General features: G+C 39.9%; 2 protein-coding genes across 3 annotated transcripts in view; both read right to left on the bottom strand.

The window, feature by feature from the left end:
- Positions 1 to 1257: 1257 nt before the first annotated feature.
- On the bottom strand, positions 1258 to 3245 carry LOC112842403 (metabotropic glutamate receptor 1-like). Its single transcript, XM_025898828.1, has one exon. The coding sequence runs from the start codon at positions 3182 to 3184 to the stop codon at positions 2681 to 2683; it is 504 nt and encodes a 167-aa protein (XP_025754613.1). The 5' UTR covers positions 3185 to 3245; the 3' UTR covers positions 1258 to 2680.
- grm1a (glutamate receptor, metabotropic 1a) overlaps positions 1259 to 26220 on the bottom strand; it is a 34886-nt gene continuing 9924 nt past the window's right edge. The window contains exons 4-9 of one of the 2 annotated variants that reach the window (XM_005454654.4): positions 13134 to 13369; positions 11376 to 11622; positions 10722 to 10890; positions 7663 to 7789; positions 5010 to 5946; positions 1259 to 3458 (exon numbers count right to left, since the gene is read on the bottom strand). In XM_005454654.4, the coding sequence (XP_005454711.1) occupies positions 3350 to 3458; positions 5010 to 5946; positions 7663 to 7789; positions 10722 to 10890; positions 11376 to 11622; positions 13134 to 13369 (1825 nt within the window). In that variant the 3' untranslated portion in view covers positions 1259 to 3349. Of the gene's footprint in view, positions 3494 to 5009; positions 5947 to 7662; positions 7790 to 10721; positions 10891 to 11375; positions 11623 to 13133; positions 13370 to 26220 lie in introns of both variants that reach the window. The other variant, XM_003449887.5, reaches the window with a different exon arrangement.

Here is a 26220-nt window from a genome sequence, read left to right on the forward strand (position 1 = left end):
TGGTGGTACAGGTCAGGAAATTGTGTTGCATAAATGTTTTGCAAAGTGGAAAAAAAAGCATGTAGGATTTTTACACAAGTGAAAATTATCATCCTATTCAAGCAGCTTGATAGTGCACTCGTTTCATAATCAAAATATATTTTGGGAAAAAAACACCCAAAGTAAGGGTACACATTATATAGAATCGGATTAGAATTTCTGAATGTGTTACTACTACAATAATTATATATCACAATTACTGGTCCATTGATGTATATTCCAGCTGTCGATGTATTTAATTTCTTCTATATTTTTGTTTGCTTGACCTATAGGATTAATAATAGAAATTATCTTCAAAAAATAAAAAACTAAAGATATAACATTTGCATCTAAAATATAGTGGCATATAAGCAGGAAATATGATAGCATAGAAATACTTACATTAAGTACAAGTATATTAAACCTGAAGTTCAGTAAAGTATTCAAGAAAATATCAGTGGGGGCATGGTGCCACCCCATGACCCCCGTCTAGACATGCCCCTGGCATCTAGGGAGAACGAAATTTAACAAACAGACTTGTTGCATTGATAACATCCTATTACAGTACCAAAGTCAAACAAGAGAGCTCTTTAGAACGACAAGTGTTTGTAAAAGCAGACTGCATGCCTAATTTATCATGTAACTTACCATATAATATAACTTATGACACATTGGCTCAAACATCTTATTTGTGTGATATGAAAGGGCAGTCAATAAGAGGTTTGTAAAAGTGATGACAATTGAAATCTTTGGCCAATTTGAACAACCATTTTCTTGATGCAAATATTAACATCTTGCAACGCAGTATATTATGCATGCCCTCTTTCCCTACAGTTTTCACATTTTGCAGGCAGGTCAGATTGGAACATTTTAAAGAATCAGTTTGGGGGGGGGTCAGTCTATATGTTTGACTCACTAATATAACTTTAGTTTTAGTTTGTTTTGTTTTTTCAGCTAATATAGGCAGTAATCAGTCTTTTTAATATAAGTTTTGTTTTTATTTTACAGCATCTTTCATGTTCAGCTCACCCAAAACATAAAGGCCTATTTCGTTCTAGATTTGACAGTGTTTTTCAGGTGGCACCTGATATATTTTACACTGGTTAAGATCATTTAACAACTTACACTATAATAGACTAAAAACATTTGGAAATACAATACAATTGCACTATGTACTGTGTAGTCTCGTACTTTGAAATTATTTGCATTCTTATAGATAAAAGAACTAAGAAACTTAACCTCAATTAAATTACTTAACTTTATAATGCAAGATTTAAACAAAATCGAAACATGTATCATCTCGTTACAAGAAGCAATCAATCATTGGTTACTTTTACAACCAAATGTGTTCAAGAGGATACAACTGACTCAACTTAAAATTTACCCCAAAAAAACAAACACACTGCTTTTTGACGAGTATCCGAGGACAGTTTCAAAATGTATAAACTTTGTTTTTCTGTTGACATTCTAAATATAGAAACATTTATTAGTATTACAAACATACCACCTGCGTGAAAAACAAGAGATGGCTTAACAGTATTACAAACTTTGATAACTTGTACAACTTACTGTGTTTTTCCATTACAATGACACAGCAAACTCAGAAAATGTGGGAAATATCCACACAGCATGGAAAGCAAAATCTTTTTGTCATTTCCCACGCGCGTAAAAATTCTCAGGGTTATGGTTTAGTGTAAACGGAATAAACAGCATTGCCATCATCTACAATCACCCTATTTACCTGTTTACCAGCTACATCATAAAAATAAATAAACAAATAAAACAGAAAGCGGGGGCTGTAGGCTGATAACAACTTTGCTTGGCACATTGTAACCATAGTCACATATCATACAGCGCAAGTCTTCAGCAGGATCTGAGTTCGTTGATACTACTTTTGTGATGAGCACACCTTGCGGCACATAAATGTAATACTCAAACAACATACTTCACTTTTCTTGTTAATTTGTAATATATAAACTGCAATGAGGTTTGATTAGAGAAAGGGTGCAGTTACTTAATGAATACTCAATGAAAAGTTGATTTTCTTGAATGAAGCTTTGACTGCTATACACATGAACAGACCTGTGCATGTGCTGCAGCAGAAGAGCAGAGCTAATCAAAACTGGCATGAAATGCACTTAAGCTATTGCAGTCTTTAGAGAAAGTTTGGTCTGTGATATGTAAGCGCGCTGCGTAAACACTACTGTGTTTCTCTTGCCGTGTTTTCTTTTTTGCAGACTCTACAATTGCACTGTCTCTATTAAAACAAAAAACCCCAAAAAAACACAGCTACATCTTCTATTATGACTCTCCGTGTTACTTCATTCATTAAAACATTTGGCGTGAGAGCTGACTAGTTTTGGCACGTGTCCCAGTTTTACATTTTTCAGGAAGGCTTTGTGCACTCACGGCCCCTCAGAAATGTAAGCACTCGTAGATAATTTGTGGTCTACCTGTATTTTCGATTAACCACTTACTGATAACAGCAGAGTAATAAATACAGTTAAGCAAGCAAATGTCAGAGCAAATAAACAAATGTTAAAAACTTGAAATGTTAAATCGTATCGTTGCACGTGTTGTGTGTCTGTGTGTGTCGGTGTAATGCACTCTGTGTGATGCTCAAGTCTGCTGACAGCCGCTGTGCCAGCGTTGGTTTTTGCTCTCACAGTGTTGAGGAGCTGTGTGCGTAGTCTCGGAGGATGTCGGCGGTGTAGACCGAGGGGCTACCGAGCATCGAATCGATGATGGGGGAGCCGGTGACAGAGTCCCCTGAATACACAGAGTCTCTGAAAGGGGAGGGGGGAGACAGAGCTAGGGAATCCTCCAGTGTTGCCTTGTTTTGAATTAAATCCTCACCTTCCCCATCCTCCCTCTCCCCTTCCTCCTTGGCGTCATAAATGTAGCTGTGTAAGAGGTCCAGTTCCTCATCCTCAAGCCCCTCTTCTGCAAATGCCCCACGTTGTGGAGCTGAAGGAAGGTGAGAGGGTGTCAAGCTCAAAGGCTCGTTGGCAGGCATTGCCTCCTTGGCAGTGCGGTCATTCAGTGCAGGTGCATGGGAGCTGTGCGTGTCCACCACATCCCTGTGCAAGCGATCTGTGGTGTGGCCTGTCAAGTGGGAGGGCAAAAGAGAAGCCGGCTCATCCAAATCAGACTCCCGCCCTCGCATCCGATCAGTGCTAGTTGGAGTCCAAAGGGGGCGCTGCGCGTCGCCCTCGTCGTCTTCCTCCGTCAGGTTGTACAGAGGTTTAGTGCCAGGTGGTTCTGGGGGGGATCTTGGGAGCCGGTGCCAGTGTTGCAGGTGGAGGGCTCACAGCTGTGGGGGTCGGGGGTGTTAGTTAGGGGCCTGATGACCGCCGTCTGATTCAAGCCGGCTTCCTGTTTCCTCACATGCACAGACAGTCTGTGCCACACATTCCCCCCCCTCGGAGGGTGTCTTGGACCTGATTCAGACCATGACACAGACTTGCCATTAGAACTATGAACGAGATAAAAACCCAAGTTACTATCACAGGAAACCAGGAGGTGGAGGCAGAAAAACAACATCAACATAGCAGCAACATAAGACAACAGAGCAGCAGCATTTCAACATTTCATTGCATGTTAAAATACTTTTGAAGTACGTGACTTGACATTAAGAGCTTTGCTAAGGTGTTCACTCATGACCTCTGAAGAGCATCACATTTATCAGCCTCACAAACAGTGATTCATAATGTGCTGCAGACAGCATTATGATCATACATTTTTGTCAGACATTGAAATAACAGGTTTAAGAGCCATCCATCTCATTTATTTTTGTCTTCTTCCTGACTGTCTAATTTTATTGTTAAAGAGGGGGTGCATGCATTTGCAAAGTATTTCGGGTTGTGCCCGAACTGGCCTGATGACGACACAGTGTTTAGCGGAGAATGAGCTAGGACTGGCTCTAATGTGATTAGTCGGGGAGGTGGTGAGGGGAGGGTGTTCATGCTGAGAAAAGTTAAATGTGAGGTTAATTCAGGATAAACCGAAAGCAGCAGGGTGGCAGATCACTCTCTTGGAGGGCTGCATGGTCAAAAATATTTTTGCCACTGCCAGCTCAGGAGTGCCAGGATCACACAATCAAATGATGTCTTTAAATGAGATCTAGAATCCAGGCAGGTTGGCAACAAATGATCCAAAAGATGAGAACCAATCAATAAAAAAACAATTACTTTCAGCACATCTTTTTGACCTAAAGATTTTTTTTAACAACCAACTTGTCTAGTGCATTGGGGAAAAAACTTGTAGAAAAAATTGATTTCAACTTTAACACTTTTCAGCTGTCTTGTTGCTGTGATTATCTGAATGGTGGATACTTAAATTATTCCCCAGGCTGTATTATAAAATAGACAAACTGGCAGTGCAGCTCTCCAAGAAAGAGGTTGAATGACTCCAAAACATTTGCCAGCCTTGACACTTGACAGTGCGCTCCTCAGTATAGAAGGTTGAAGGGTTAGAAGATTAGATAGGCTGCATAGCAAGGGTAAGAGACAACACTTAAACATATTGGGATCACTCTCCTTCTCTGCCCCGCTCCTTACTTTAGTCACTTGTCCATGTGCCACTGCTGTGGATCTCAAAAAAGTTATATGCAAGTCTTACATCTAGAATCGCCACATGAAATCTCTACTTTCATTATCCCTGGCATGTTTGAATGGCCTTTCAGCTTTAAATCAATAACAGCAAATGTCCCATCTTGACTTTCCTGTTAAATTTCGCTGATGATATTTCATTCTCAGGGGGAGGGGGATGTGCCTAAAAACCAGTTTTTACTACATAAATACAAACACTCATTGGGGTACTGGAAAGATAAAAACAGACCACTGACATGCAAACACATCATAAAAACGTGATAACTTGATATGATTTTTTTTTTTCCAATTTGAGAGTTTAGTCACCTTTTTGGTCTCTAACCAGTGACCCCAGAAAAGAAATCCAAACAGAAAGATGAAAAAGCACAAAAGATTACTCACTTGGCATTGCCTGATACGGGCTTCTTCCGGCGGAACATATTCAGGAAGCTGTTGCTTGTTGACTGAGCCGCCGACTTCCCATCTCCAACGTGCATTCGCACCACGTCAGATGTGGTGAAGGCGCTTCGGACGTTCCTCTCTGGTTTGGCGATGATTATGTACATCTTGGGTGTGAACATGCAGCCCAGTGCCACTGTTACACTCAGGCTGACGGAGAAGGATGTGGTTATGATCTTGTAATTAGAGCCAAAGTAGATTGGCACGAAGGCCAACCAGATGATGCAGGTAGTGTACATTGTAAAGGCAATGTATTTAGCCTCATTAAAATTGGCGGGCACGTTCCGCGTCTTGAAGGCATAGTATGTGCAGCTCATGATTAGGAGGCCATTGTAGCCCAGCGGCGCTACCATGCCTAAGTTGCTGGTGTTACAGATGAGGTAGACCTCACGTATGCTGGGGTATGACTTGATGGGCTCGGGGGGCTCTAGAATGATGAGTGTAATCTCCAGAGTTAGCTGCACACTAATAAGCATAAAGGCAATGATCACTTGGGCCCAGGCGCTCATGAAACGGGGTTTCCTGGTGCAGATCTTTTTCTTGCTGCCAGCCAGAATGCGTGCAATGCGGTTAGTTTTGGTCACCAGGGCAGAGTAGCACATGGCAGATGAAAGGCCCACTAGGAGCCGCTGCAAATAGCAGGAGGCCACTGTGGGACGGGCGATTAATGTGAATGGACAGATGTAGCCTAGGAAAATGCCTGCCAAGATGATGTAACAGAGTTCTCTGCTGGAGGATTTAACCACAGGTGTATCACGGTACTGGATGAACACAAAGGTAACAAAGGAGGTGACCAGGATGCCCACGCAGGAGAAAACCACAGCAACTATAGATTCCACATCTGCCCAGTCAAGATATTTCAAAGGCAGGGGCTGGCAACCTGGAAACAGTAGAGGAAACAGTGTTCGGTCAGTTTTTTTATTCGTCCTGCGGTTAGTTTTACTGAATGAAAGGTGCATTAAAACATGGTGGGAAGCAGTTAGTCAAGGAGAATGAAAGAGTGAACAATGGCCTGATTTTAGTGCCTTTCACAAGCACATATTATTGTAGGGTCTTTGCCTTGTCTTGAAGTGTTAATAGAATACAATAAATAAAAGAACTAGGAAGTAACACAAAAATGTAATAGAAAAAAGTATAATAATAAGTCAAGGTTAACTCATGTGTCATCTGAGGCTTAAACTTCCTGTAATTTTCAACAATTCAATGATTTGCAAATCAATTAAAACCTATATTTTAATTTAAAAATGGCGTAAAGGGTTTGTGTTTTCCCACAAACCCTATGCTGCAGTATTTTAATTGTTGCATTCAGTCTTCACATTCTGTTACACAAGCTTTTTGTGTAACGGTTAATAGATGCGTTTTTTCTTATTTATGTAGTTCCTTGTACACCTATAGCTGCCCATACATGTGCCCCCAACATTTGCGCTATGGCACTGACAGGAACTCATTTGCATTTTTCATCCTACACACCCCAAAGCTCTATTTCTCTTCTGTCATGATGCCCTGCATACTCGTCATCCAACACAGAGAAGAAGTCTGGAGAGCTTAATTGGAGAAAAATGACATCCCTAGACTTCCCCAGCTTAACACTCCATAAATTACATGCTTCTGCTAATAGCATTACAGTGACTTCACGGAGGAACCCAGTTCTGGTCTGCATGCTAAATCCTAATATGCCAAATCACAAGACATATGAAATTTTAAAATAAACCAAATTGTCTTCCTCTGGGGATTCTAATCAGAAAGTTAGCAATGAGCATATCAAGGTGTGAACCAGCTCTTATAGCAGGGTTTCATTTAAATGCAGGGGGAAGTGGGGACAGAGAACTGTTGCTTGTTTTCTTTTGGCCACACACCCAGCTCAGTTTGCAGATGCATTTGCCCTTCTGCATGCAAACATGCACGGGTGGCAAAGATGAAATGTATCTGCATTCACTTATCTAACACAATCCTCAAATCGCTTATTTGTGTTTCTAAGCTCTGGGAAGACCTTTGAATATTTGAAAAATGAAATTTACTCTTCTGTTGCATATTTTCAAAAATACACATTCACAATTGTAGACCCTTGTTCTGTGAATAGCATATTACCTCTCTCTATTAGTATTTTTCAAATGTAATGGGACTGAAGGAAACTTTTCTTTCTTGACAGACTGCTGAAATGTATCCTCAAGCCTCTCATGGCAGTAATAGGATTTTACACCTGGGAATTGAGGGCTCCTCTCAACTTTATAAATCGCTGTCAGAACAAGCACCGGGTCACAACAAGAGCAGAGAGGAAGGAAATGAGCAGCAGCATTTTTTTGAGGGAGTGGTGTTAAGGTTTGAGGAAATGAAGAAAGCAAGGGCATAGGACCTGCATGGTGAAAAAGGTGTTGTTAGACCACTGAGGTGCTGTGTGAATAGCCTTACGGTGGGGGAAGATGACTATTGAGAGAACAGGGGAGTCAGCCCCACTAAAAGTACTGTAGTTGAGCTAAGGGTAAATGCATGAAATGGGCAAAATAATAAGTGTGAATCGTTTCAGGGGTAATGGACAAGGAGTGTGGATGAACAATGTAATAAAAACAAACACAGTTTCTGTTTTTGTTTCTCCTACCTGCCAGGTCATCATCCGGCCACCATCCCAGCTCACACGCCTTGCAGGTAAATTCGTCCTGGACATATTCGTTATCCTTGCATGTGGTGCAAATCCAGCAGCAGCTCACCTCACCCTTCCTAATCACCTGCACGCAGAGAAACAACACATGATCAACAACAATATATCAAAGAAAGCTCAGTAGCCAGTCACTACAGTGAGCTGTGGAAAAAAGCACATCTCACCTTAAGCAACCTAAATAATTAATCAGCACAGAGGGGATATCAAAATGAGGATTTGTTTGTGCGTTTGTTTGAGCCCCAGACAGCGTGTTTAGAAAACAAGGCCGGCTGCTTTTACATTCTGCTCCCAAAGAAGCTGTTACCAGCACTGTGATATGTAAAGCAGGGTGATAAGTGGGGCACGAAACAAAGCAGATAGAGGGGGGAAACATGAGCAGCTAGGAGAGAGGATGCACCCTCCCTCGGGGCAACTCGGTGCATAGCCAGTCTGAAAACAATTGTCCCCAAATGAAGGAAATGAGGGCATTTATTCAGCCTGTGCTCAATACCACTTTTTATTGCTTACTGTCCAAAACGGTCCATCTCCTCGCTCAGGTAGAGTGCAAGTCCCACGAGTTTATGGTGCAAACTTTTTATGTGACATAAGAACTTATCTGTGTTTGTCATATTTACATAGACTTCTCTTTCCCTTCATTATCCCTTCTTTAAATCATTTGTAATGGGAGGAGGATTTAAAAATGTAGGACAGTGTAGCATCAGCAATCTTCTTGCCAGCATGTGATATAAGCAAATAAAGGATTAAGATTCACTGCAAGAAAAATCAATGACATATTTACTGGGAACAGATGTACAGTAAGGGCACCGGTTCAGCTCTTAAAACATTTAATTACAGTAGAGATTAATTGGAAAGTTAGACATTTGTGGTTCCCCCAATGCTTAATCCTAATGATTATATTGATGTCTTTACTTGACCTCCCCCATTTCCATCTGCAACCTTCATGCACATAAACACATACAAAGTAGGTGGAGTGCTGAAGTCCACGCAAAGTTTTTCACACTTTGTCCTAGTGTTGATCTGATTGAGGCTAATAATTTTTTAAGATGGGTTGTAGGGAGTGCTGATCCCTATAGGATAACATATGCCCACATGACTAATCCTAATTTGCGATAAAAAAAGGATTATTACGGTAGATTACATTCTGCTTGTAAATCTCAAAATTCCATTAAACACAGAGACCTTTCTTTCAAACTCAAACATTACCTTCCCATAACTGTACTGCAGAAACAACAAAGAAAACATATTGCATTTGGAATTTAGAAAATGGCAAATGGTTGTGCCCTTTAAGATCTGCATGCACTTTTTTTTTGTTACCAGTATAGCAAGTAGCAAAAGAAATTTAATTACAGCTCCCAAATTTAATTACTAGGTCCTGCAATCTGTGAGGCAGCAAAATATTCCCTATTATTCATCTCCAAGAGACGGAAGGAGTATAATCAAACCAAGAGAGAGAACTAGAAGCGCATACTAAAATTTGGAAATAGCCAGAAGAAGCGAAAGGGATCGCAAAAGAGTAAATATCGACCCAAGTGAGTATGTCCATTTTAAATATTGATATGCAAGCGTTGAGTTAGTGTGGGAAATTACATTAGGTTTTAAATGTGTCTGTATTTACCTTGACAGTTTTGTGTTATAGTGGATGATGTACAAGAGGACACGTCAACGTGAAGATCCTGGTATACGGGAGGGCAGAATGCTTTTAATTGCTGTCCATTTGATTTTATATCCACATAATAAGCGGAACAACTCAAAAGTGGAAACATGTGGTATAGAGGAAACTGCACTACCCACACAAAGAAGGGTATTATCAGCATACAATGATATTCTCTGATTTTCTGATCCAGTGGTTTGAGGAAGAGAAAGAATAGTATTGTTAAAAGGGGTCAACTCTAGTTGATCCCTGTACACAGAGAATAACTATTTCCTGTGCTGAACACTGACAATTTGTCTATAAGTGCTTTATCATAATGATGAATCTTATTCTCCAGCCAGTCTGTACTATCTGTACCAATAATGTCCCAGTCTAACAAGCAGGAATATTCACCCTCTGCCACAAAATGATGTGTGATAGATTAACATGTTTTAATAAAATTGATTTAATCAATGTGCATCACCTTCATTCGGTGTACCTCTAATAAATTAGCAAGTACTTTAACACACCCATTCAAATGGGAGAGAGGTGTGTAACTACCTCATTAAGTTCAGTCTGTATTTGGCGAACCTGTGGTAAGACTTTTGTCCATTGCACCCGATTAATATGAGTATTAATCATATCCAACAGTGGGGGTCCCATTCAGTTCTATCTTTAACTCTTTTACTGTGACGCTGGTATTGACTGACTCAGATTCATTATCAGACAGAGAAGGCGAGTTCTTGAAGAAAATGCAAACATAGAAAGTAGAATAAAGAATTTTAAATGCTGCATTGTGTATCACAAGAGTCTATAAAAATAAGAAGTGTTTAAAAAGCAATGATACTGGAGTATTCTTTACAGATTTTCAGCCTTCAAGCTGATAGATGACTGTGTCTGGGTCTTTTAAAGCTTTACGTTCTTCCGGCTTTGTGAAATAAGAACACCTTTATGCATCTCAACAAAGAATTAAGTTCAGTTCAAGTCGCCGCTATTCTTTCCTGTAAAGCCTCAGAGAATCCGACTTCTTGTTGTGCCTGAAGCTGGATCAAAGTATTTTCCGGCTCAGTTATCCTGCTAGGTCTATTTTTATTAAGGCGAGATAAAAACAAGATTGAGAAATCCATAGGACAGCCCTTTACGTCGTCGCATAAAGCTCTGGTTGTCAACTAAGCCTCGGCTAAATTCTATAAAGGCTTCTTAATTGTTCTTTGTCTTCTAAAATGTGAAAAACTTTGCATTTTTCTCAAACATTAAATGATTATTGTGTCGCTCTGGAAGAGTGTGAAATGTACCGAGATGATATCTCAGAGAAGGATACGGATGAGTTTGTATGGGAATTAACTTTAAGGCGGATCTGAATCCCTACCTTTATCTGTCCTTTGGAACAGGGCTCACTACAGACTGAACGAACCACGTCGCTGCTGTTCATCCACAGTTTGTTGTCATCAATGCTCAAGATGCCCTCGCTCCACGACCCCACGTTTATGTAGTCATAGCGATCATCACCCACGCTCTGTAAATTCATGATGTCATACCTGGATGTTTGAGGAGAGATGGAGGACTGCGTATTAACACACTTATTAAGTGAGAAAGGGAAGGATTTGAGAGGGAGTGGGAAAGGAGAGAATCAGAGTGAAAGGTAATTTAATGATAACAACTCCACAGCTTAAACCTTTCCTCTTATCTGTAGCCGCAAACTGCTTACATACTGAACCAGGATGCACTGCACCTAACCTCCAGCTGACAGAGGAATGACACGGCTGTGTTTTCTGACTGTCAAATGTTGTGCGTTGGACTGTAAAGACATGAAAGTGGCTGCCGCAGTGGACAATCCACTAAATCTGTTCCAGTCCAGACTAATTACATCCTCTCATGCTCAAGACTGGAACACACGTGTGTGCTAACGAGTTGGAGAGTGGGAGAAGGGGAAATGCACTTTATGACCCAGATGGTGATATCAAATCTCTATTTTCACTTCTTGGCTTTTCTTAATTTTTTACTAGCTTCTTCATCCTCTTACCTTCCTGGGGTGTCTCCATTTTCGTCAAAATAAATCTCCTCTCCCGAGACTCCTCTGAAGGATGTTTTGAGCAGGTAGTCCAGAAGCTTGCTGCCATCAATGGGATCCATCGCCTCACAGAGCCCTGTCTGTCCCGGACATAGCTCCTTGTGCATATCATGAAGGCCATGAGCCATGGCGTAGATGGCATTGATGACAAAGCCCATCTTACTATCCTGCACATAGTTCTCTTGCAGACTTTCATTTCCTGTTAGAGATGAAAGAAGAGGTCGTCACACAGTCGCAAGAATTCTGAACTGCACGTGTAGAAAATCTGCTTCAAGGCAGAAAGAGAGAGAGAGAGAGAGAGCGAGAAATTAACTCTACAAATCGAAGCACTGTGTTAACCTTGATTCATTTTTTTTAGTTCTGTCAATCTCTTCCCCTCTTCTTAACCTTGATAACAAAGGGCACCAGATTAAAAAAAAAATCATAAGGAAGACTTTTAAATGCATGCCTGCAACTACTCCTTAAACTAGATTTTTGTGCTGCTGTATTAAAAGATTTATTACTCTGTGTGAATGACAGCATTAGAAGTATGATGAAATTCGAAGAAGACATGAAGAATAGAGAAACAAAGACAACTCTTTTTTTGTGCAGCAACAAAATATATATTAGCAATGATGCCCAAAAGCTCAATAGGAAACAGATGAGGAGAACAGCCAGTGCCTGGGATAAAAATCCTCAGACTGTTTGTGCAAGTTGTACTTTAGTCATCTAAAGGCACTGTCCCACAGTCACAGTGTTTGGCAGAAGGGGGGAAAAACAGATCTCTTCAAAACTACATTTATTGTTGCCTCCTTTGACAGTGCATTTAAAATACTGATATGTTTTGCTTGTGACATCAACATGCACACACAGTGGGGGGAAAAAGGGATGCAACTTCTCACCATACAACATATTTTTCAGGTGTTTGTGTCAGCAGCGTGTGCTGAGTGAGCCATTCCTTTGTGCAGCTTTCCAACGTATATGTCAACTTTTGTTTTCTTTCCTTTTCCTCGTACAGACCAAACAAGCAAGTGCTTTGCATCAGAGTTTGACTGATGAATTTCGCACTCTAAGCCTGCCAGGATGAAGACATCTACCCATCTACTTTATTTGACTAAATCGCAGATATTACAGAGAGCGCTAGGTTTAAAAAAGCATCAGTCAAACTCATCCTGTCTTGGAGGAGTCAAATGCAAACAAAGTGCAGGTGAAATTCAGACAGATACCGTTTTAATAACCGTGTCTAGAAAGATACACTTACCACCTCGTAGATCTTTGGAACATATGAGGTTTGTAAACGTGTGATACAAAGTAGAAAAGCATCCATAACCTTACAGCTCTGAGAAGTCATCACAAACCACTAGTTGATTTTTATTGATCATTTGAATTTAGGAGCCTAAATGCCATTCTGCAGGGTGGATTTGTTTGGAGCAGTTTTTGAATTGTGGTTGAAAAGCTATCAACAAGTCAAGAACACAATTTACCGTGATCACCTTTTGCGAGCAAATGGAGAGAATATTCATGGAGGAAAACACAGGGGGAAAAAACAAATCACAGGTTTTATTAATATTCATGAGTTCTGCTCTCATATACATGATCATATTTAACCCTCTGATCAGAAGAAAAGAAGACGGTGCCTGAAAAACTAAACTCTGTGACTAGTCATTTGTTTAAAAAATATCCACTCCTATTTATGAACGTCAGAAATTTGAATATTTTGTTATGTCCTACCGGAGCAGACTTTTTTGTAGTTCTTCTTTTCCTGGGGATGGCCTGGGAGGCGGCACTGAAAACGATACTGCCAGAACTCTGGGAACCAGGGGTTCCTGGTATTGCTGTCCAGACGCAGCTTTAAGTAATAGTCGTCAAAGGACTTGACCACCTCTGATTGGAGCTTCATTGTGATGCCTCCCTCTGCTTCCTGCTCATAACCCTCCACAACTTCGTAACGGTCTGCCCATCCGTCGCTACAGACAGACAGAAGAAAAAGAAGAGACTATGATCTAATGGTCAAAGGGTGGACAATAAAAGAGTACAAGATAAAGAAGATTCGAGGAAGGACAAAACGTCATAATAATAAGAGGCACTGTTAGACAATGATGATGTTCTGTGCTTGTTACTGTCATAGTTGTTTTATAAAGGATTCTTGAATATTGTAATTAGTACTCAACTACTAATTCAGACTGACAAACCCAAAAAGCTGTTAACAAAAGCTGCTTTGTTCATTCATTCAACACAATGTAAACAACGAGGGTTTGAGACACTTGCTGAATGGATGGATGTCAGAGACCAAGTAGTAAAAAAGTTACATTTAATTTGATTTAATTAAAAAAATAAACTATTATTAATAATGTTATTATAAGGGAAAATTTAGTGTCCTATTTCTTTCAACTGACATTAACTACATGAACTTAGTAGAAGGTTTCACATTGAGGCTATAAAATAAATCGTCAAACTCATACATCATCAGTCAACCACAGGGTTAGTTCAGGTAGGCCACAAGGTCAAAGGGCATAACAGATCAGCTGATCTTAATGTCAGCCCCTATTCCTTTGCACGTGCTCCATGAATACCCAGCTGGGAAATCTCATAAAAGCATTTAAGTTGCTTTAACCTGCCTATAGTTGCTGGACATCTTCACCCCAGCTTCTTCTTCTTCGATCACATGTGAAGCAATGAGCGCTGTATCTTTTGTTACTGTTGCCCGCTATGTTTTTTATGAAAAGCCGCGTTGCTGCTCAAGCTTTACATGTATGTATCTGGGAAGGTGGAGGGGTCCCAAAACAGAGCCATACCTCCAAATATAGTGAGGAAATATTTTACTGTGATCAAAGGCTCTACATGCATTTTAGTTGCAGATGTATCTGACAGGCCAGCTGTCATCCTGTGGTGGGACTCATTTGTCTTACAGGCTGTAAATTGAGCATCACTGTACGAAAGGACGGATTGTTCCCTTTAATCATAATCACATTAGTCAGGGGAGGATAGGTGTTTAGCACAAGCACAAAGATATTACTTACACCAAATCTTTAAACTGAAGCACTGTACTAAATCACTGTTATCCCTGTCCACATCATTAACTTTTAACAATGAAACTTCTCTCAGAGCCAAAGTACATTTTTATTACCTTAATAAAAGTTTTTTTTAAAGACACAGAAAAATATGAGGCTCATGGTGGCTGGTATGCTGTTAATACTGGAGGCCTAACTAGCAACAAAGCAGTGCTAAACTTCAGCAGTGGTCCAAATCTTATGGATTTCTCTGCTTGGGCTGTAGAATAAGTATCCTTTAACAAAGCAAAAACGATGACAGAAGAGTATCATAGCACAAGTCAAAACTTTAAGTCAGGCGTTGCTTTTATTTAAAATAATATTCCATCACAAGTAGGTAGACTGCAGCCTCGGCTCTTGTGCAGTGCTAAATTATCATGGCGGCTTGGAGACTTATCTCACGTCCCCTGCAGCAAACCTCAGTTTAAGAAGACCGTAATCATCTCAGCAATAGTGCCTTAACAATAAATGCAGACTTTACACAATCAAGTCAGCTTGCCTGTTTGTTTACTTTTGTAACCCTCTGCGCGAGAATTTCTAGCCTACTGAGCTAATTTGATTTGGGCTCTAAGAGAGATGGAAAACACCAGTGATGGGGGCACTGAAAAAACAAATTAACAGATAAATAACACCACAATGAACTTGCTCTTTCTCTCTGTCCTATTGAAAGCTTCCAGCAGCACTGCTCTTCAGATTTTACTCTCTTTTACTTCTCTTCTACACTTTTATGTGGGATTCAGTCTACTGCCTCAACGTACCTTCGCTATAGACAGCTACACGCCAATTAGATATGATTCACCGTGGAACCAATTATGCACCTCACACACAGGATGCTCTGGTGATGGATAAGGACGTGTGCATGTTCGTGTAGGTGCAGGTCGAAGTCTCTGACCTTTTCCTCAACAATTACTGCCAGTCAAGAAAAAGGAGACATTGAAACTAATTTGTGAGAATTTATGGTTGAGCTATTCCACCCTTCTCATGGTAAAATCCATGTGGGTTCCTTCAGCCTGCAGGAAACTAAAAAAACATCCTAAAAATAAACCTCACGTAATCCAGACGTTGTTAAAGTAGCTCCAGCTGACCCCAAAGTCCAACCTTTTGATCCCATCACCTCTCTACAGGCTTTGTGTCCTAAAAGAAAACCACACCATCATCAACTTCCTGACCAGGAGCTGGAAACTCAAAGAATTATGATGGAATGATAATCAATTAATTAATCAATCCTATGAATACTCAACTGGCACATTCAGCACCAGGTGATGTATAACCATACTGATAAAAATAAAAGGCATTTTATATGCACAGTATGATAAAGCATTGTGCAATGGGTGTATGCTCTTGAATTACAAAATACGTAGTCCAGGGGATAAAAAAAAACAGTTAAAACTTAATGAATAAATAACTAACTGTTGTTGTTGCTTGCGCAAGATGAGTTCCCAAGTTTCACAGCCTAAGGGAAAATAGCGTGTCGAAGTGTGATACTAATTCTTTTGTACTGCTTGCCAAACAGCAGAAGGGTGAACAGGCTGTGACTGGGCTGGATATTGTCTTTTAATATAATTTGGGCCCTGCACCTTGACGATGTCGCTGATGCTCAGTCGATGAGTACTGGCGTGGTTCTGCTTTAATCACCTGCTGCTGAGGCTTCGGGGTTTTCTTTTCTTACAACACAATCCAAACAGTTCTGAGAGTTCTGGGTTGGATAAATGGTCCCGTCCAAAAAGCCTGCCCAGTCTTGGGTTAGAAGGCTCAAATAAGAAAAGGGTATAATACTGCCAGTCTATATAAGACGTGAAATGACAAGATAAATAAGCTATATTCAATACTTTCAAATGATAGGTAATAATTTTATATTATGCTAATATTCCCCAGTACCATCTTTGCAATAATGTGCATGCTGTAGGTTTGTAGGTTACTTTCAGTGTTTATTTTTAGGCAAGAAACCTCCAGAAGTACTGTACATTACAGCACTCCATTCCAAAGCCTGATGTTGAAACACAACGAGAAGGTCCGGGGTTTGAAACCACGGGCTAGTTGAAGGCCTTCTTTGTGGACTTTTCTCCCCATGACTGCCTGCGTTCCCTCCTTTTACTCCGGCTTCCTCCCACAGTCCAAAAACATGCATGTCAGGTTAACTGTCAATTCTAAATTGGCTGTAGGTGTGAATGTGAGCGTGAATGGTTGGCTGTCTCCATGTGTGAGCCCCGTGATAGACTGACAACCTGTCCAAGGTGTACTCCCACCTCTCACCCCAAGACAGCTGGGCTAGTCTCCAGCACCGCGACCCTGAAATGGATGAGCATAAGAAGATGGATGGATGGATTCCAATTCAGCAGCTTTGGAAAATGTAAATGTAAAAAATATATTGTAAGAAAAGCTTTTCTCATCTTGTTTGGCTCCATATCTGACTTTAATCACTGGTCATTTTTCTTTTTGTTTAAGAACAGCTCAGTGCCATTTAAGCATGCTTTAGCCAGAGTGGAGTATCTAGGAAGAACAGGTTTGCATATTTGCATAATTAATTAATCAATTTGATATCAATTTATGGATTTGTGAGCTTGTATTGACATATTGCAATGCATGATAGGTTGACAAAGGTATGCTTTGTTGAGCATTTTTTTCATAGCTTGTAATGAATGTTGTTCTCCAAGATTCATTAAATAATCCTCTGCTGCATGCAGCTAATATTGCTAAAGACAGCAACAGTGTTAGGTAATTGTGAGTGGGCAAAATTACTGCAGTATAAAATCACAACATAACATTTGTTTTATGTGGGTAACTACAGCAGGATATATTTGCCTAATATGTTAAAATATTTGCAGTATTTTCTGCCGTATATTTGGAGAGCATAATTCAGCTGAGTCATCCTTTTCTTCCTCGTAATTAAGTCAAGAGTTGGAGAAACGTGAACTGCATTAGTCCTGGTCACATTTACTTCATTTAGTCTAAGTGAATACAGTCCTTGTCCCTTAACCCTCCATTTCAGTACATGTAGTACAGGGAGAGGCACAAAGGCTCATACACTAGCCTGCATATTTCCATTTCGATATTCCGAGTCACACATATGTTGCAGGCTAACTGCATTTAATGCGCCCTAATGTGGTCAGTACACTTCAGGTTTTATGCCAGAGAAAAGCCGACTGTTCGCGGATAAAAAGACAGGAGGGGCGTAGAAGAAGAGATAGATGGAGAGACAGAAGTGCTGTTCAACACGCGACATGAATAATGCACAACGCACAGAAGACATGCTCGACTGTTTCTCACAGAGGAGTTTGTGATGAGGTAAAATGACATTCTCTTTTCTCGCTCGCCTCTCTCAGGATGGCGTCGTCTGGCAGGGCTCCAAACAGCTCATCAAAACTCTCGGGCCACCAGAGGGATGCCTAATGGGATCAAATCTGATTTAATGTCACCTCAATGTTCACACCGCATATCGGAAGGTCAATTATTACATAACCGGGGTTAGATATACTACAGGAACACCTGTTTAAGCAGATTAAGGAGTCACTGCTGTTCAAGAGCGTTACTTTTGCAGTTTTCCCACTGAGCGCCAGTAAGAACGAACACTGAAATAATATTAATAATAACACCTGAAAAGCCTCTATTTCACCAACCAAAAGTGATCCATGTGACTCTTTCGGAGGTGATCATATGGGTGAATTCTGATCTCCTACCTTCATGGCTGAAGCGTGTGCAAGGTAAGAAAAGAACTGAAGATGAACCATGGACAACACTGTAAATAGCATTATAATGATATTAAGCAGTTATGATGTGAATCTTTATTCATGTATCTCTTTTTGTCTCTTTACAAAACAGCCACTGGAAACCTGTCCAAGAAATATTAATCCAAATCCATGATTTGTTAAAGAATTAGAACAAACTGGGCATGAAAGCACTGGGCTTAAGATTTGATTTCAAAGTCATTGATTATGGCAAAATAAGCTGCCGATTTTCTATATTGGATCAGTTATGATGTTATGTAAAAGTAATTAAAAGAATTTGGAGCTAAATTTTAAATCTGACAGGAAGCCAGACTCGGAAAAAATCGAGATAATGATTTGAAAAAAGCTGTAGGATCTAAAATTAAGATGCCGCAGTGTAATAGTGGTATAAGATTACACTGATGCTCTTATAGGCAGGACTTGATAAACACCGCTCTATCGTGTGGTCCATGAGTGTATGTCTGCATTCACAGATCAATAAAAGCTTTTAGAATAAAAGAATAAAATTTCCCATCCCCTTTATTCTATACTTTCCAAATAAATCTACTGAAATCTAATCAATCTAAGTCGGTATTTATCTCGGCAAGTAAAGTCAGCAAGCTGCTATCCCTTCAACGCCATATGCTTAGCATTAAGACGAGCGCATTTTGATAACATACTAAGGCTCGATGATGTGTGGCATTGTTTAGAGGAGCACAGTGTGTCGACAGCTGTATAATTAATAGAAGTGTACACAACAGAGAGCAGACCGAGAGCTCCGTTCACTCTGCCGGATGATCTAGTTCTAGTTTGATAGCACATTTGTATATTTATGAAGCCATGAATTAATTGGCAGGGCAGAGATTTAATCACATGCACTGTTTCCCCTGGAGGATGAATGAGAAGAGTTACTTTAAAAAGAAGAAGGGGAGGATAGGGGAGTCAAGAGTTTCCTAATTGCTCTGTACAAAAAGTTCAGTTAGTTAATAGAAAAAAAACTTTTAATCTGTCTGCTTGTCATTCGCAGAAATTTTAAATCTTTAAGGTGTAGCAGAGGATGATGGACAAAAGTTCTCACTTTCAAGGCTTAAATCTCATACTGTTTCTCTTTTATACCTTATTTTGGTGTCATTTATCTTTTTGCACATTCTCCAGTTAAATTTAGTGATCTACATACAAGTGAATGCAATTTTTGTGCTTAGTATTCAAAACAGTAGAATTATTTACGACGCCTCATTTCTTTGGGTTTGAAAATGGGAAATGGTACAAAGGTGTATTGAATCAGACAAACACGGAAAGCCAAAAATATACTTTGTCATATTTGTCTAATTTTAACGAGCTTGTGAGTAAGTAGTTTGTATGACCACCTTTGTTCTTCAGCACAGCCTGAACTCTCCTAGGCAAACTTTCTTGTCATTTCTTTGAATAGTTTTCAGGAATTGTTCTTCAGGCTTCTTGAAGGACATTCAAAGCATTTTGAATGTCCTTCAAGTCATAAAGAAGCCAACGTCCAAAGAAAAACTTTGAAAGCCCTTCAGAAGTGCTGGAGAACTTACTGGAGAACTAGTATATACTGTCGTATACTACTACTGCAACCAAAAACCTCAAGACTACTAAATGAAATGAAAACTGATGAAATGAACTGCACCCAAGCGTCTCAGCCTGTAAATAACAGCTATTCATTAAACTCTTTACAATTTCTAAACTCAAGGACAACCGATGGACATACAGGCTAGTAACATACCACCACACCATACCATAAAAACGCATGCAGAGACGTTACAAATAACCCAGCAGCTTATTATCCTTACAAGGACCACTTTTGTTATGGTGACTGACAGCATAATACCGCATTTCTATTACAAACCTCACCTGAACAAAAACACAAGCATCACATGTTATAAGGTGAACATATGACTTCGTGAACTGAGTAAAAACATAATGAATTAAAATATTCCAATAAATAAAAAAATTGTCTCATATATTTTCTTAAGAGCAGTATTTAATTAAATGTTTTTGACATTTTCAATGCTGCTATCTTTGCTTCTTTTTCAGGTCTCAGTTCTCCATCTTCATCCCGATCCCACAACGCTCTTAATTAATTTGAAACTGTTCAGGCGGATGAAGATCTCGTCACACCAACGCCGGTCTTCTTAGCTAAGCACTAATCCTCTGTCTACCAAATTCCGTCTCCCCGCTCTTCCATTCTCCTCCTTTTCTCTTATTTCTCTCAATCTGCGTTCTTCTGAGTTAAAACAGAAGTGGTGGTGGCTTGTTAGCTACTTGGCGGTATAACAGCAAGACGCAGAGGCCCTGGGTTTGCTGGGAAGCCTTTAAAGCCTATCCAGGCTGCTTTTATTTATTCATCATGCTCCAGTTTGAGTTGGGAGATCACTGTCCTCCACAATGACAGGAAACACTGCTGGGAAAAAATAGCGTTTGCTTTTTACTGCCAAGAGATGTCAGTTCAATAAAAAATCTCATCACAAAAATCTCAATGATATTTTATGAATACTTGATTAAGTTAATGCAGAATTTCTATTAAAGTGTGAGGAGAATGCTCTTTTAGATGTTTTTCTTTCCATTCTCAGCATATTTTGTTACATTATTACTATATAACTAAATACTTATTAACCAGTATCATTTTGATTAAGGTGTAAGTTTGAAATTTTTCTTGTACAACTGTACAAGTAACATGTTAGAAAACTATAATGACTATCATGATGCCACATGTACCCAAAAATCTAATAATGCAATATTTTTGCTTTAAATGTAATGTTTAAACAGAAAGGGCAAAAAACCTCATTCTCTCCTAAAGACAAACTGTAGCCTTACGTAATGTTTATTTACATAATACACTATTTTATGGGGATGGTTTTGTACCATATTAACTGCCCACGAGAAAAGAAATACTGTAAAAGTAATAAATATTTATATGTTATGGGAAGCTAAGCCAGCGAGGTAGGTCTGGATCCATTTGGTTCACAAAGGCCTTTTAGGTAAAAACATTACATCATTGATTTTTTTCTTCTTTTCTTTTTTCAATTCACTGCCGATTGCCTCTCTTTTTACTCAGCCTGCTGCTTTACCCAGCCGGGGTTGGGGGCGAGCACTATCCGGCGTTACATGAGAATAACTCAGAGCCCAGGATGATAAATTCCAGTCGCTTATTTCATCTGAGAAACCATCCAACACTTGAGGCGGTCCGACTGGCAGCGATTCTAAAAGGCTGGAAAAACAATGTTTGCTATTTAAATTGCAAACGGTTGTAAAAACATTGCTATTGATTGCTTTTCTTTTTTCTGTGATGTTTTGAGTGAGGGTTCAGATTTTCTATGGCATCTTTCGCTACTCTCTTGGTCCACTGTTAGCTGTCTGCAGCAGAAAGCTTCTCAGCTTCTACTAATCTGGATCTGACAACTGTGTCCAGATGCAAAGCCCGAGTGCTATTTTTGATCGCTCCAATGTCATTCACCCGTCGCTGTGCACTTTGGGAGCACCGGGCTTGAATTGCAGAGAGGGAGATGTCCTTGACAAAGTGTGGCTGCTTTCAATTAACATCAGAGGCGTGTTATAAATATTCAAATGTAGCTCATTGTGCTCCCTTGCACAGTGGAACACAAACAGATGTAATCGTGAATTCTGACTCAACTTGAATATACTTTCGGAGCCACAAGTGTTCGCGAGCCAGGCTCCATTACTGAATGATCATCGCCAATGTTTTCTTATCTTATAATTACCATCTTTGTTACTGTTGTTGCTGGGAGGAATTTTTCAGATGTCAGCCATATTTTCTGAGAAGGGACTATTGTGCTGTATTCTGTGGAGCCCCCGCTGACAGACTGAGTGACAGATCTGCAGCGAGACGATCATACCAACTCCATCTCGAGGCCAAACAAAATCTCCATGGCGACTGCAGCACAAGCAGCGCACGAGCCTTTTGTTCCAGCGGTACTGTAAGCCCTATTCTCCTAACAAACAAACATACTGCCCTTAATTCATGAAACTTGCGCTAAACTTTACGGGTCACAAAAAAGTGGGTCACGTCACAGACTGAGGATCTCGCCAGGCCTCGTGTTGCCTTCCACACCTTCGCTCTCTATCTCGAATCTTTGCATTCAGAACTGATTTATCAGTCACGACTTTGCTGCAAACTGGATGTCTAACAAAAGGAAGCTGCTGCTTGAAAGCAAACATGAAGCGCATCACCAATAAAGAGGAGAATCTGAGATGGTGAAAACACTAATGCAGTACATGAAAAGCACTCTTCTGAAGTGTTGGATTTAAGTTTGAAACCATCACCAAATGGGGAAAAAAAGATTTTAACTCCTTAAACTTGATATCCAAAGAGTTTCCTTTACCTTGCATATATTTTTTTTTAAAGATTTGACTCAGTGAGAGCTATTATGGGTTACGCCCAAGCAGAATAAATCAGAAATTTAGCCCTAAACCTTTCTGAATCTACAGTTCTGGATGGCAAATATACCCGTTTATTTTGGCGGTGTTTTCAGTGCTATATTGCCAGAGATAACATCGCTCTTTGCTGAAGCCCTGCAATTTGCCAAATTACTCGCAAGAAGAAGTCAATAGGCAAAATTCCACATCCTCCACGCTTTCCTTCCTGAGATGGGGAGGAGATGAGAGCCTTAGAGATGATAGAAAAAAGCCTCTAAATGTGTCCCACCACAACTCCTCTCTCTCAGTCTCTCTGTCTCTCATTCCTGCCTTAAACATTTCATTTATTCCGGCTCAGCGTCCCCTTATTACAGAAAATGGAACAGGACAGGCAAATGCAGAAATGCACGTGACGCACACAATATGGGCTTGCAGCTTTCTTCGCACCTCAGTGCCGTCTCAAAAGATGCAGTCATACTGCGTTAATGACCGGTGCCAAGCTATTGCAGAGGCAGAACATCCGCATTCCTGTGTCAGTGTCCATTTTGTCAGGAATAAAACACAAACAAGAAGTGAGCAGTCAAAATGGGACCAGGACCAAAACTGCGTTTGTAAGACAGGGACAGAAATGAGCGTTACATGTGGAAAAGCAGCTTATGCAAATGATGTTTAGTAATAACAGCATTCAAGCAGCATTAGCGGGAGAGAGAAAACGAATGATGCTAATTGCAAGAGAGCAAGCAGGCAGGCAAATGAGTAGGTGGATGCACTCCATGCTGCCATTCAGAAACCAGGCACGGTAGGCCTACTGGGGAAGAGACTTTAGAGGCAATGATAATGACACCGTACAGTAAATGTGCATCCAGCTTTCGAACATTTCAGAAACTACAGCTCAGCAGACAGAGCTGAACGGAAATTAACATTCCAGATTCAGAGGTTTCCTGAGACTGTGAGAGAGTCTAATGGTGTTGGCCCCGAGGAGCCCTCAGTTAAACACACACGGCACACAAACACACACACTCACTACGCTGTCAGATTCGTTAATGATGCATTTCTGTCACATCTGCAATCTGCAACAAATACTGCGAAACATGCTGCTATGTTATACGGAATACAAGCTTTACAGTAAAACACTGTCAGCTGTTTGGCTGCCATTATGCTGATCCGAGTGTAAAATATAACTCAATATATTATATATCACTCTGTGTAAAATGTAGCAGTATCTGAAAAAGACAAGGATGTCTTTTTCAACTTGTCACATTTTGAGAATAAAGTTGAAATTTTAAGAAAAACGTTGTACTTGTGAGAGTAAAATCCACCTTTAAGATCAAGGCTGGCATGCTTTCTAAAGAATAAAGTGAAGTCAGCTTCAGTTTGCACAACACAGAAGCTAAAACCAGTGAAGTCAGTGTCACGTGGCTGCAGTTTATTGGACTAATCTATGTGTTGTGGCAACGCCTTCATCCCAGATGCCTCACCTACCTAAGCTCTACACCTTCACGGCTAAACAACTTGTACAAGTGTCCTATTGTGCATTATGATGCAACCTAGCCTCCCTGTACTACACAAAGATTTAAACATCGATGAGCCCACCTCATTTTCTGAGTCCTAATACTGATTACCCCTCTGTGCTAATGTCCTGAAAAGAAGCAATTTGCTTGTTAATAAAACCAGTTTTAAAGTAAAATTGTCAGGGCTCTGTGTGCGGGCAGGCGGAGAGGAGGATCCAAGCGCAGGACTCAGACACTGAATTGTAACTCAAAACCTCAGCTTTATTGCTGGCATGAAAACAAAACATAAACTGAGCAATGGTACTGAACACTGAAACGCTGACACGAAAACACACAGGCATAATCTGATGGTACGACGCGACACCGGGCACGGGAAAACACAGGGCTTATATACACAGGGTGGTAATCAGGGAATGGCCAACAGGAGGGAGACACAGCTGGGAGAGATCAGGGCTAACGAGACAGGGGGAGCAAAGCTGCACACACTAACATAAGACATAGACTTTCACAATAAAACAGGAAACAAGAAACCACTAAACAAAGACGCAGACACGACACAGAGAGACAGACTAGACACTGAACTGAAACCGCAATAAACATGAGAACCCAAAACCTAAGAACTAATCCCTAAACCAGAATAACTGAAACACAGATTCATCATAAAACCCAACAAAGCACCAGAGAAACATAAAGAACAATCCATCATACAAAATTAAACCAAAACCATAACAACTCAAAATACTGGGTCCAACGGACCCAGAACCGTGACAAAAATATGATGAACCCACCAGCACAAGAGTTTTTATAGAGGAATGTCATCTTTATTCTGTAATTAGACATTACTCTGAAATTAGTACTTCAACTTTATTTTGAATATATTGACTTTAATCCCTTACTCAATTATTTTACTTCTAATATTTCCCCCCGTTTGCCCCTAATGTCATATAGTACGCCTTTGTAATCTTTAGGTAATTCAGCTCTACTGTCAAAAAGCAATTTCCAGTATTTTTACAGCAAATTCCTGACTAACTAATTTAATTAAATGTATATTTTCTATGTAATTTTGTTATGTATGGACAATGTAAAACGTTACATAATAGAACTTTTGTCAAATCAAATTTACTTGCTTTGATATCCATTCCGACTATACCAAGCACATTTTCCTTAATGACTTTTTAAATAAATTAAACTTTGATTTTATGTATTTCAGCTGCTTTTAATAAAAGTTATGATTTCATGTTTATTGATGGTGCAGAATCATGTTTTTGATTGTGGAAGTTACAGCTTACATAAAAGTCTACATTTTCAGATGTACTGATGAGAGTTTCCATTACATGATGGTTCATTTTTCTGTGTTTTTGAAAGCGGGCACTGTGCACATTAAAAGTTAAGAGAGCCCGTTCTCGAGTTAGACAAGAGGTGTAAGTGACTCAGCTGCAGACTTGTAGTTCCATCAGAATTTGCAGGAGCTTTTAAATATATGGGATAGAAAGGTTCAGTGTACAATGATATGTCCAAATTAGACTAATTCATTCATTTTGTTAATTTACTTGCCAACATCCAAGGAGTCCTTTGTTTAACATAGATATGGGTAAATGATGCTGCTGTTTTCCCTGTGAGATCAAAAATGAGAGGAATTACTCAAACTATTGAGAAGCAACAAAAAAACTGGACCAGTCGCAGTATTATGATAATAAACTAACACAGCCTGCTCCCTCTAACGTTTCAGTTTGTTACCTCTTTTTCTTCTCCTCCCTATGTGTCTCCATAAACGTCTGACTAAGCTACACTTACTCTTTTCTTCATGCTTTGCTTATGCTTTTACGTTTCACTCTGTCTCATCTTCTGCGGAACATATTATTACCTAATAGAAGAGAAAAAATTTGAAACATCAGTGTTTTCTTCATTGGAATGAAGTAGATAATCTATGTTGCCACTGTGCCTCGGCAGCTCCCTGACAGAATATATGGATGGAATAAATATTGTCTCTTTACGCAATGTGTGTGTGTAACATATGCCTGCAGCAACAAAGTAATGGAAGCAAATGATTGGCAAAATCATGATTGACAACAGAGAGAGAAAAACAAGAGGCCCTCTGACTGACAATACGAGAGTGGAGTGGATGTAAAGTGTGGAAGTAATGCAGAGCAGCGACCGC

This window comes from Oreochromis niloticus, linkage group LG15 (assembly GCF_001858045.2).
Source record: "Oreochromis niloticus isolate F11D_XX linkage group LG15, O_niloticus_UMD_NMBU, whole genome shotgun sequence".
NCBI lineage: Eukaryota > Metazoa > Chordata > Actinopteri > Cichliformes > Cichlidae > Oreochromis > Oreochromis niloticus.

Excerpts from the sequence above, each read along its gene's own strand:
- LOC112842403 (XM_025898828.1), bottom strand. The coding sequence starts at position 3,184 with ATGCGAGGGCGGGAGTCTGATTTGGATGAGCCGGCTTCTCTTTTGCCC.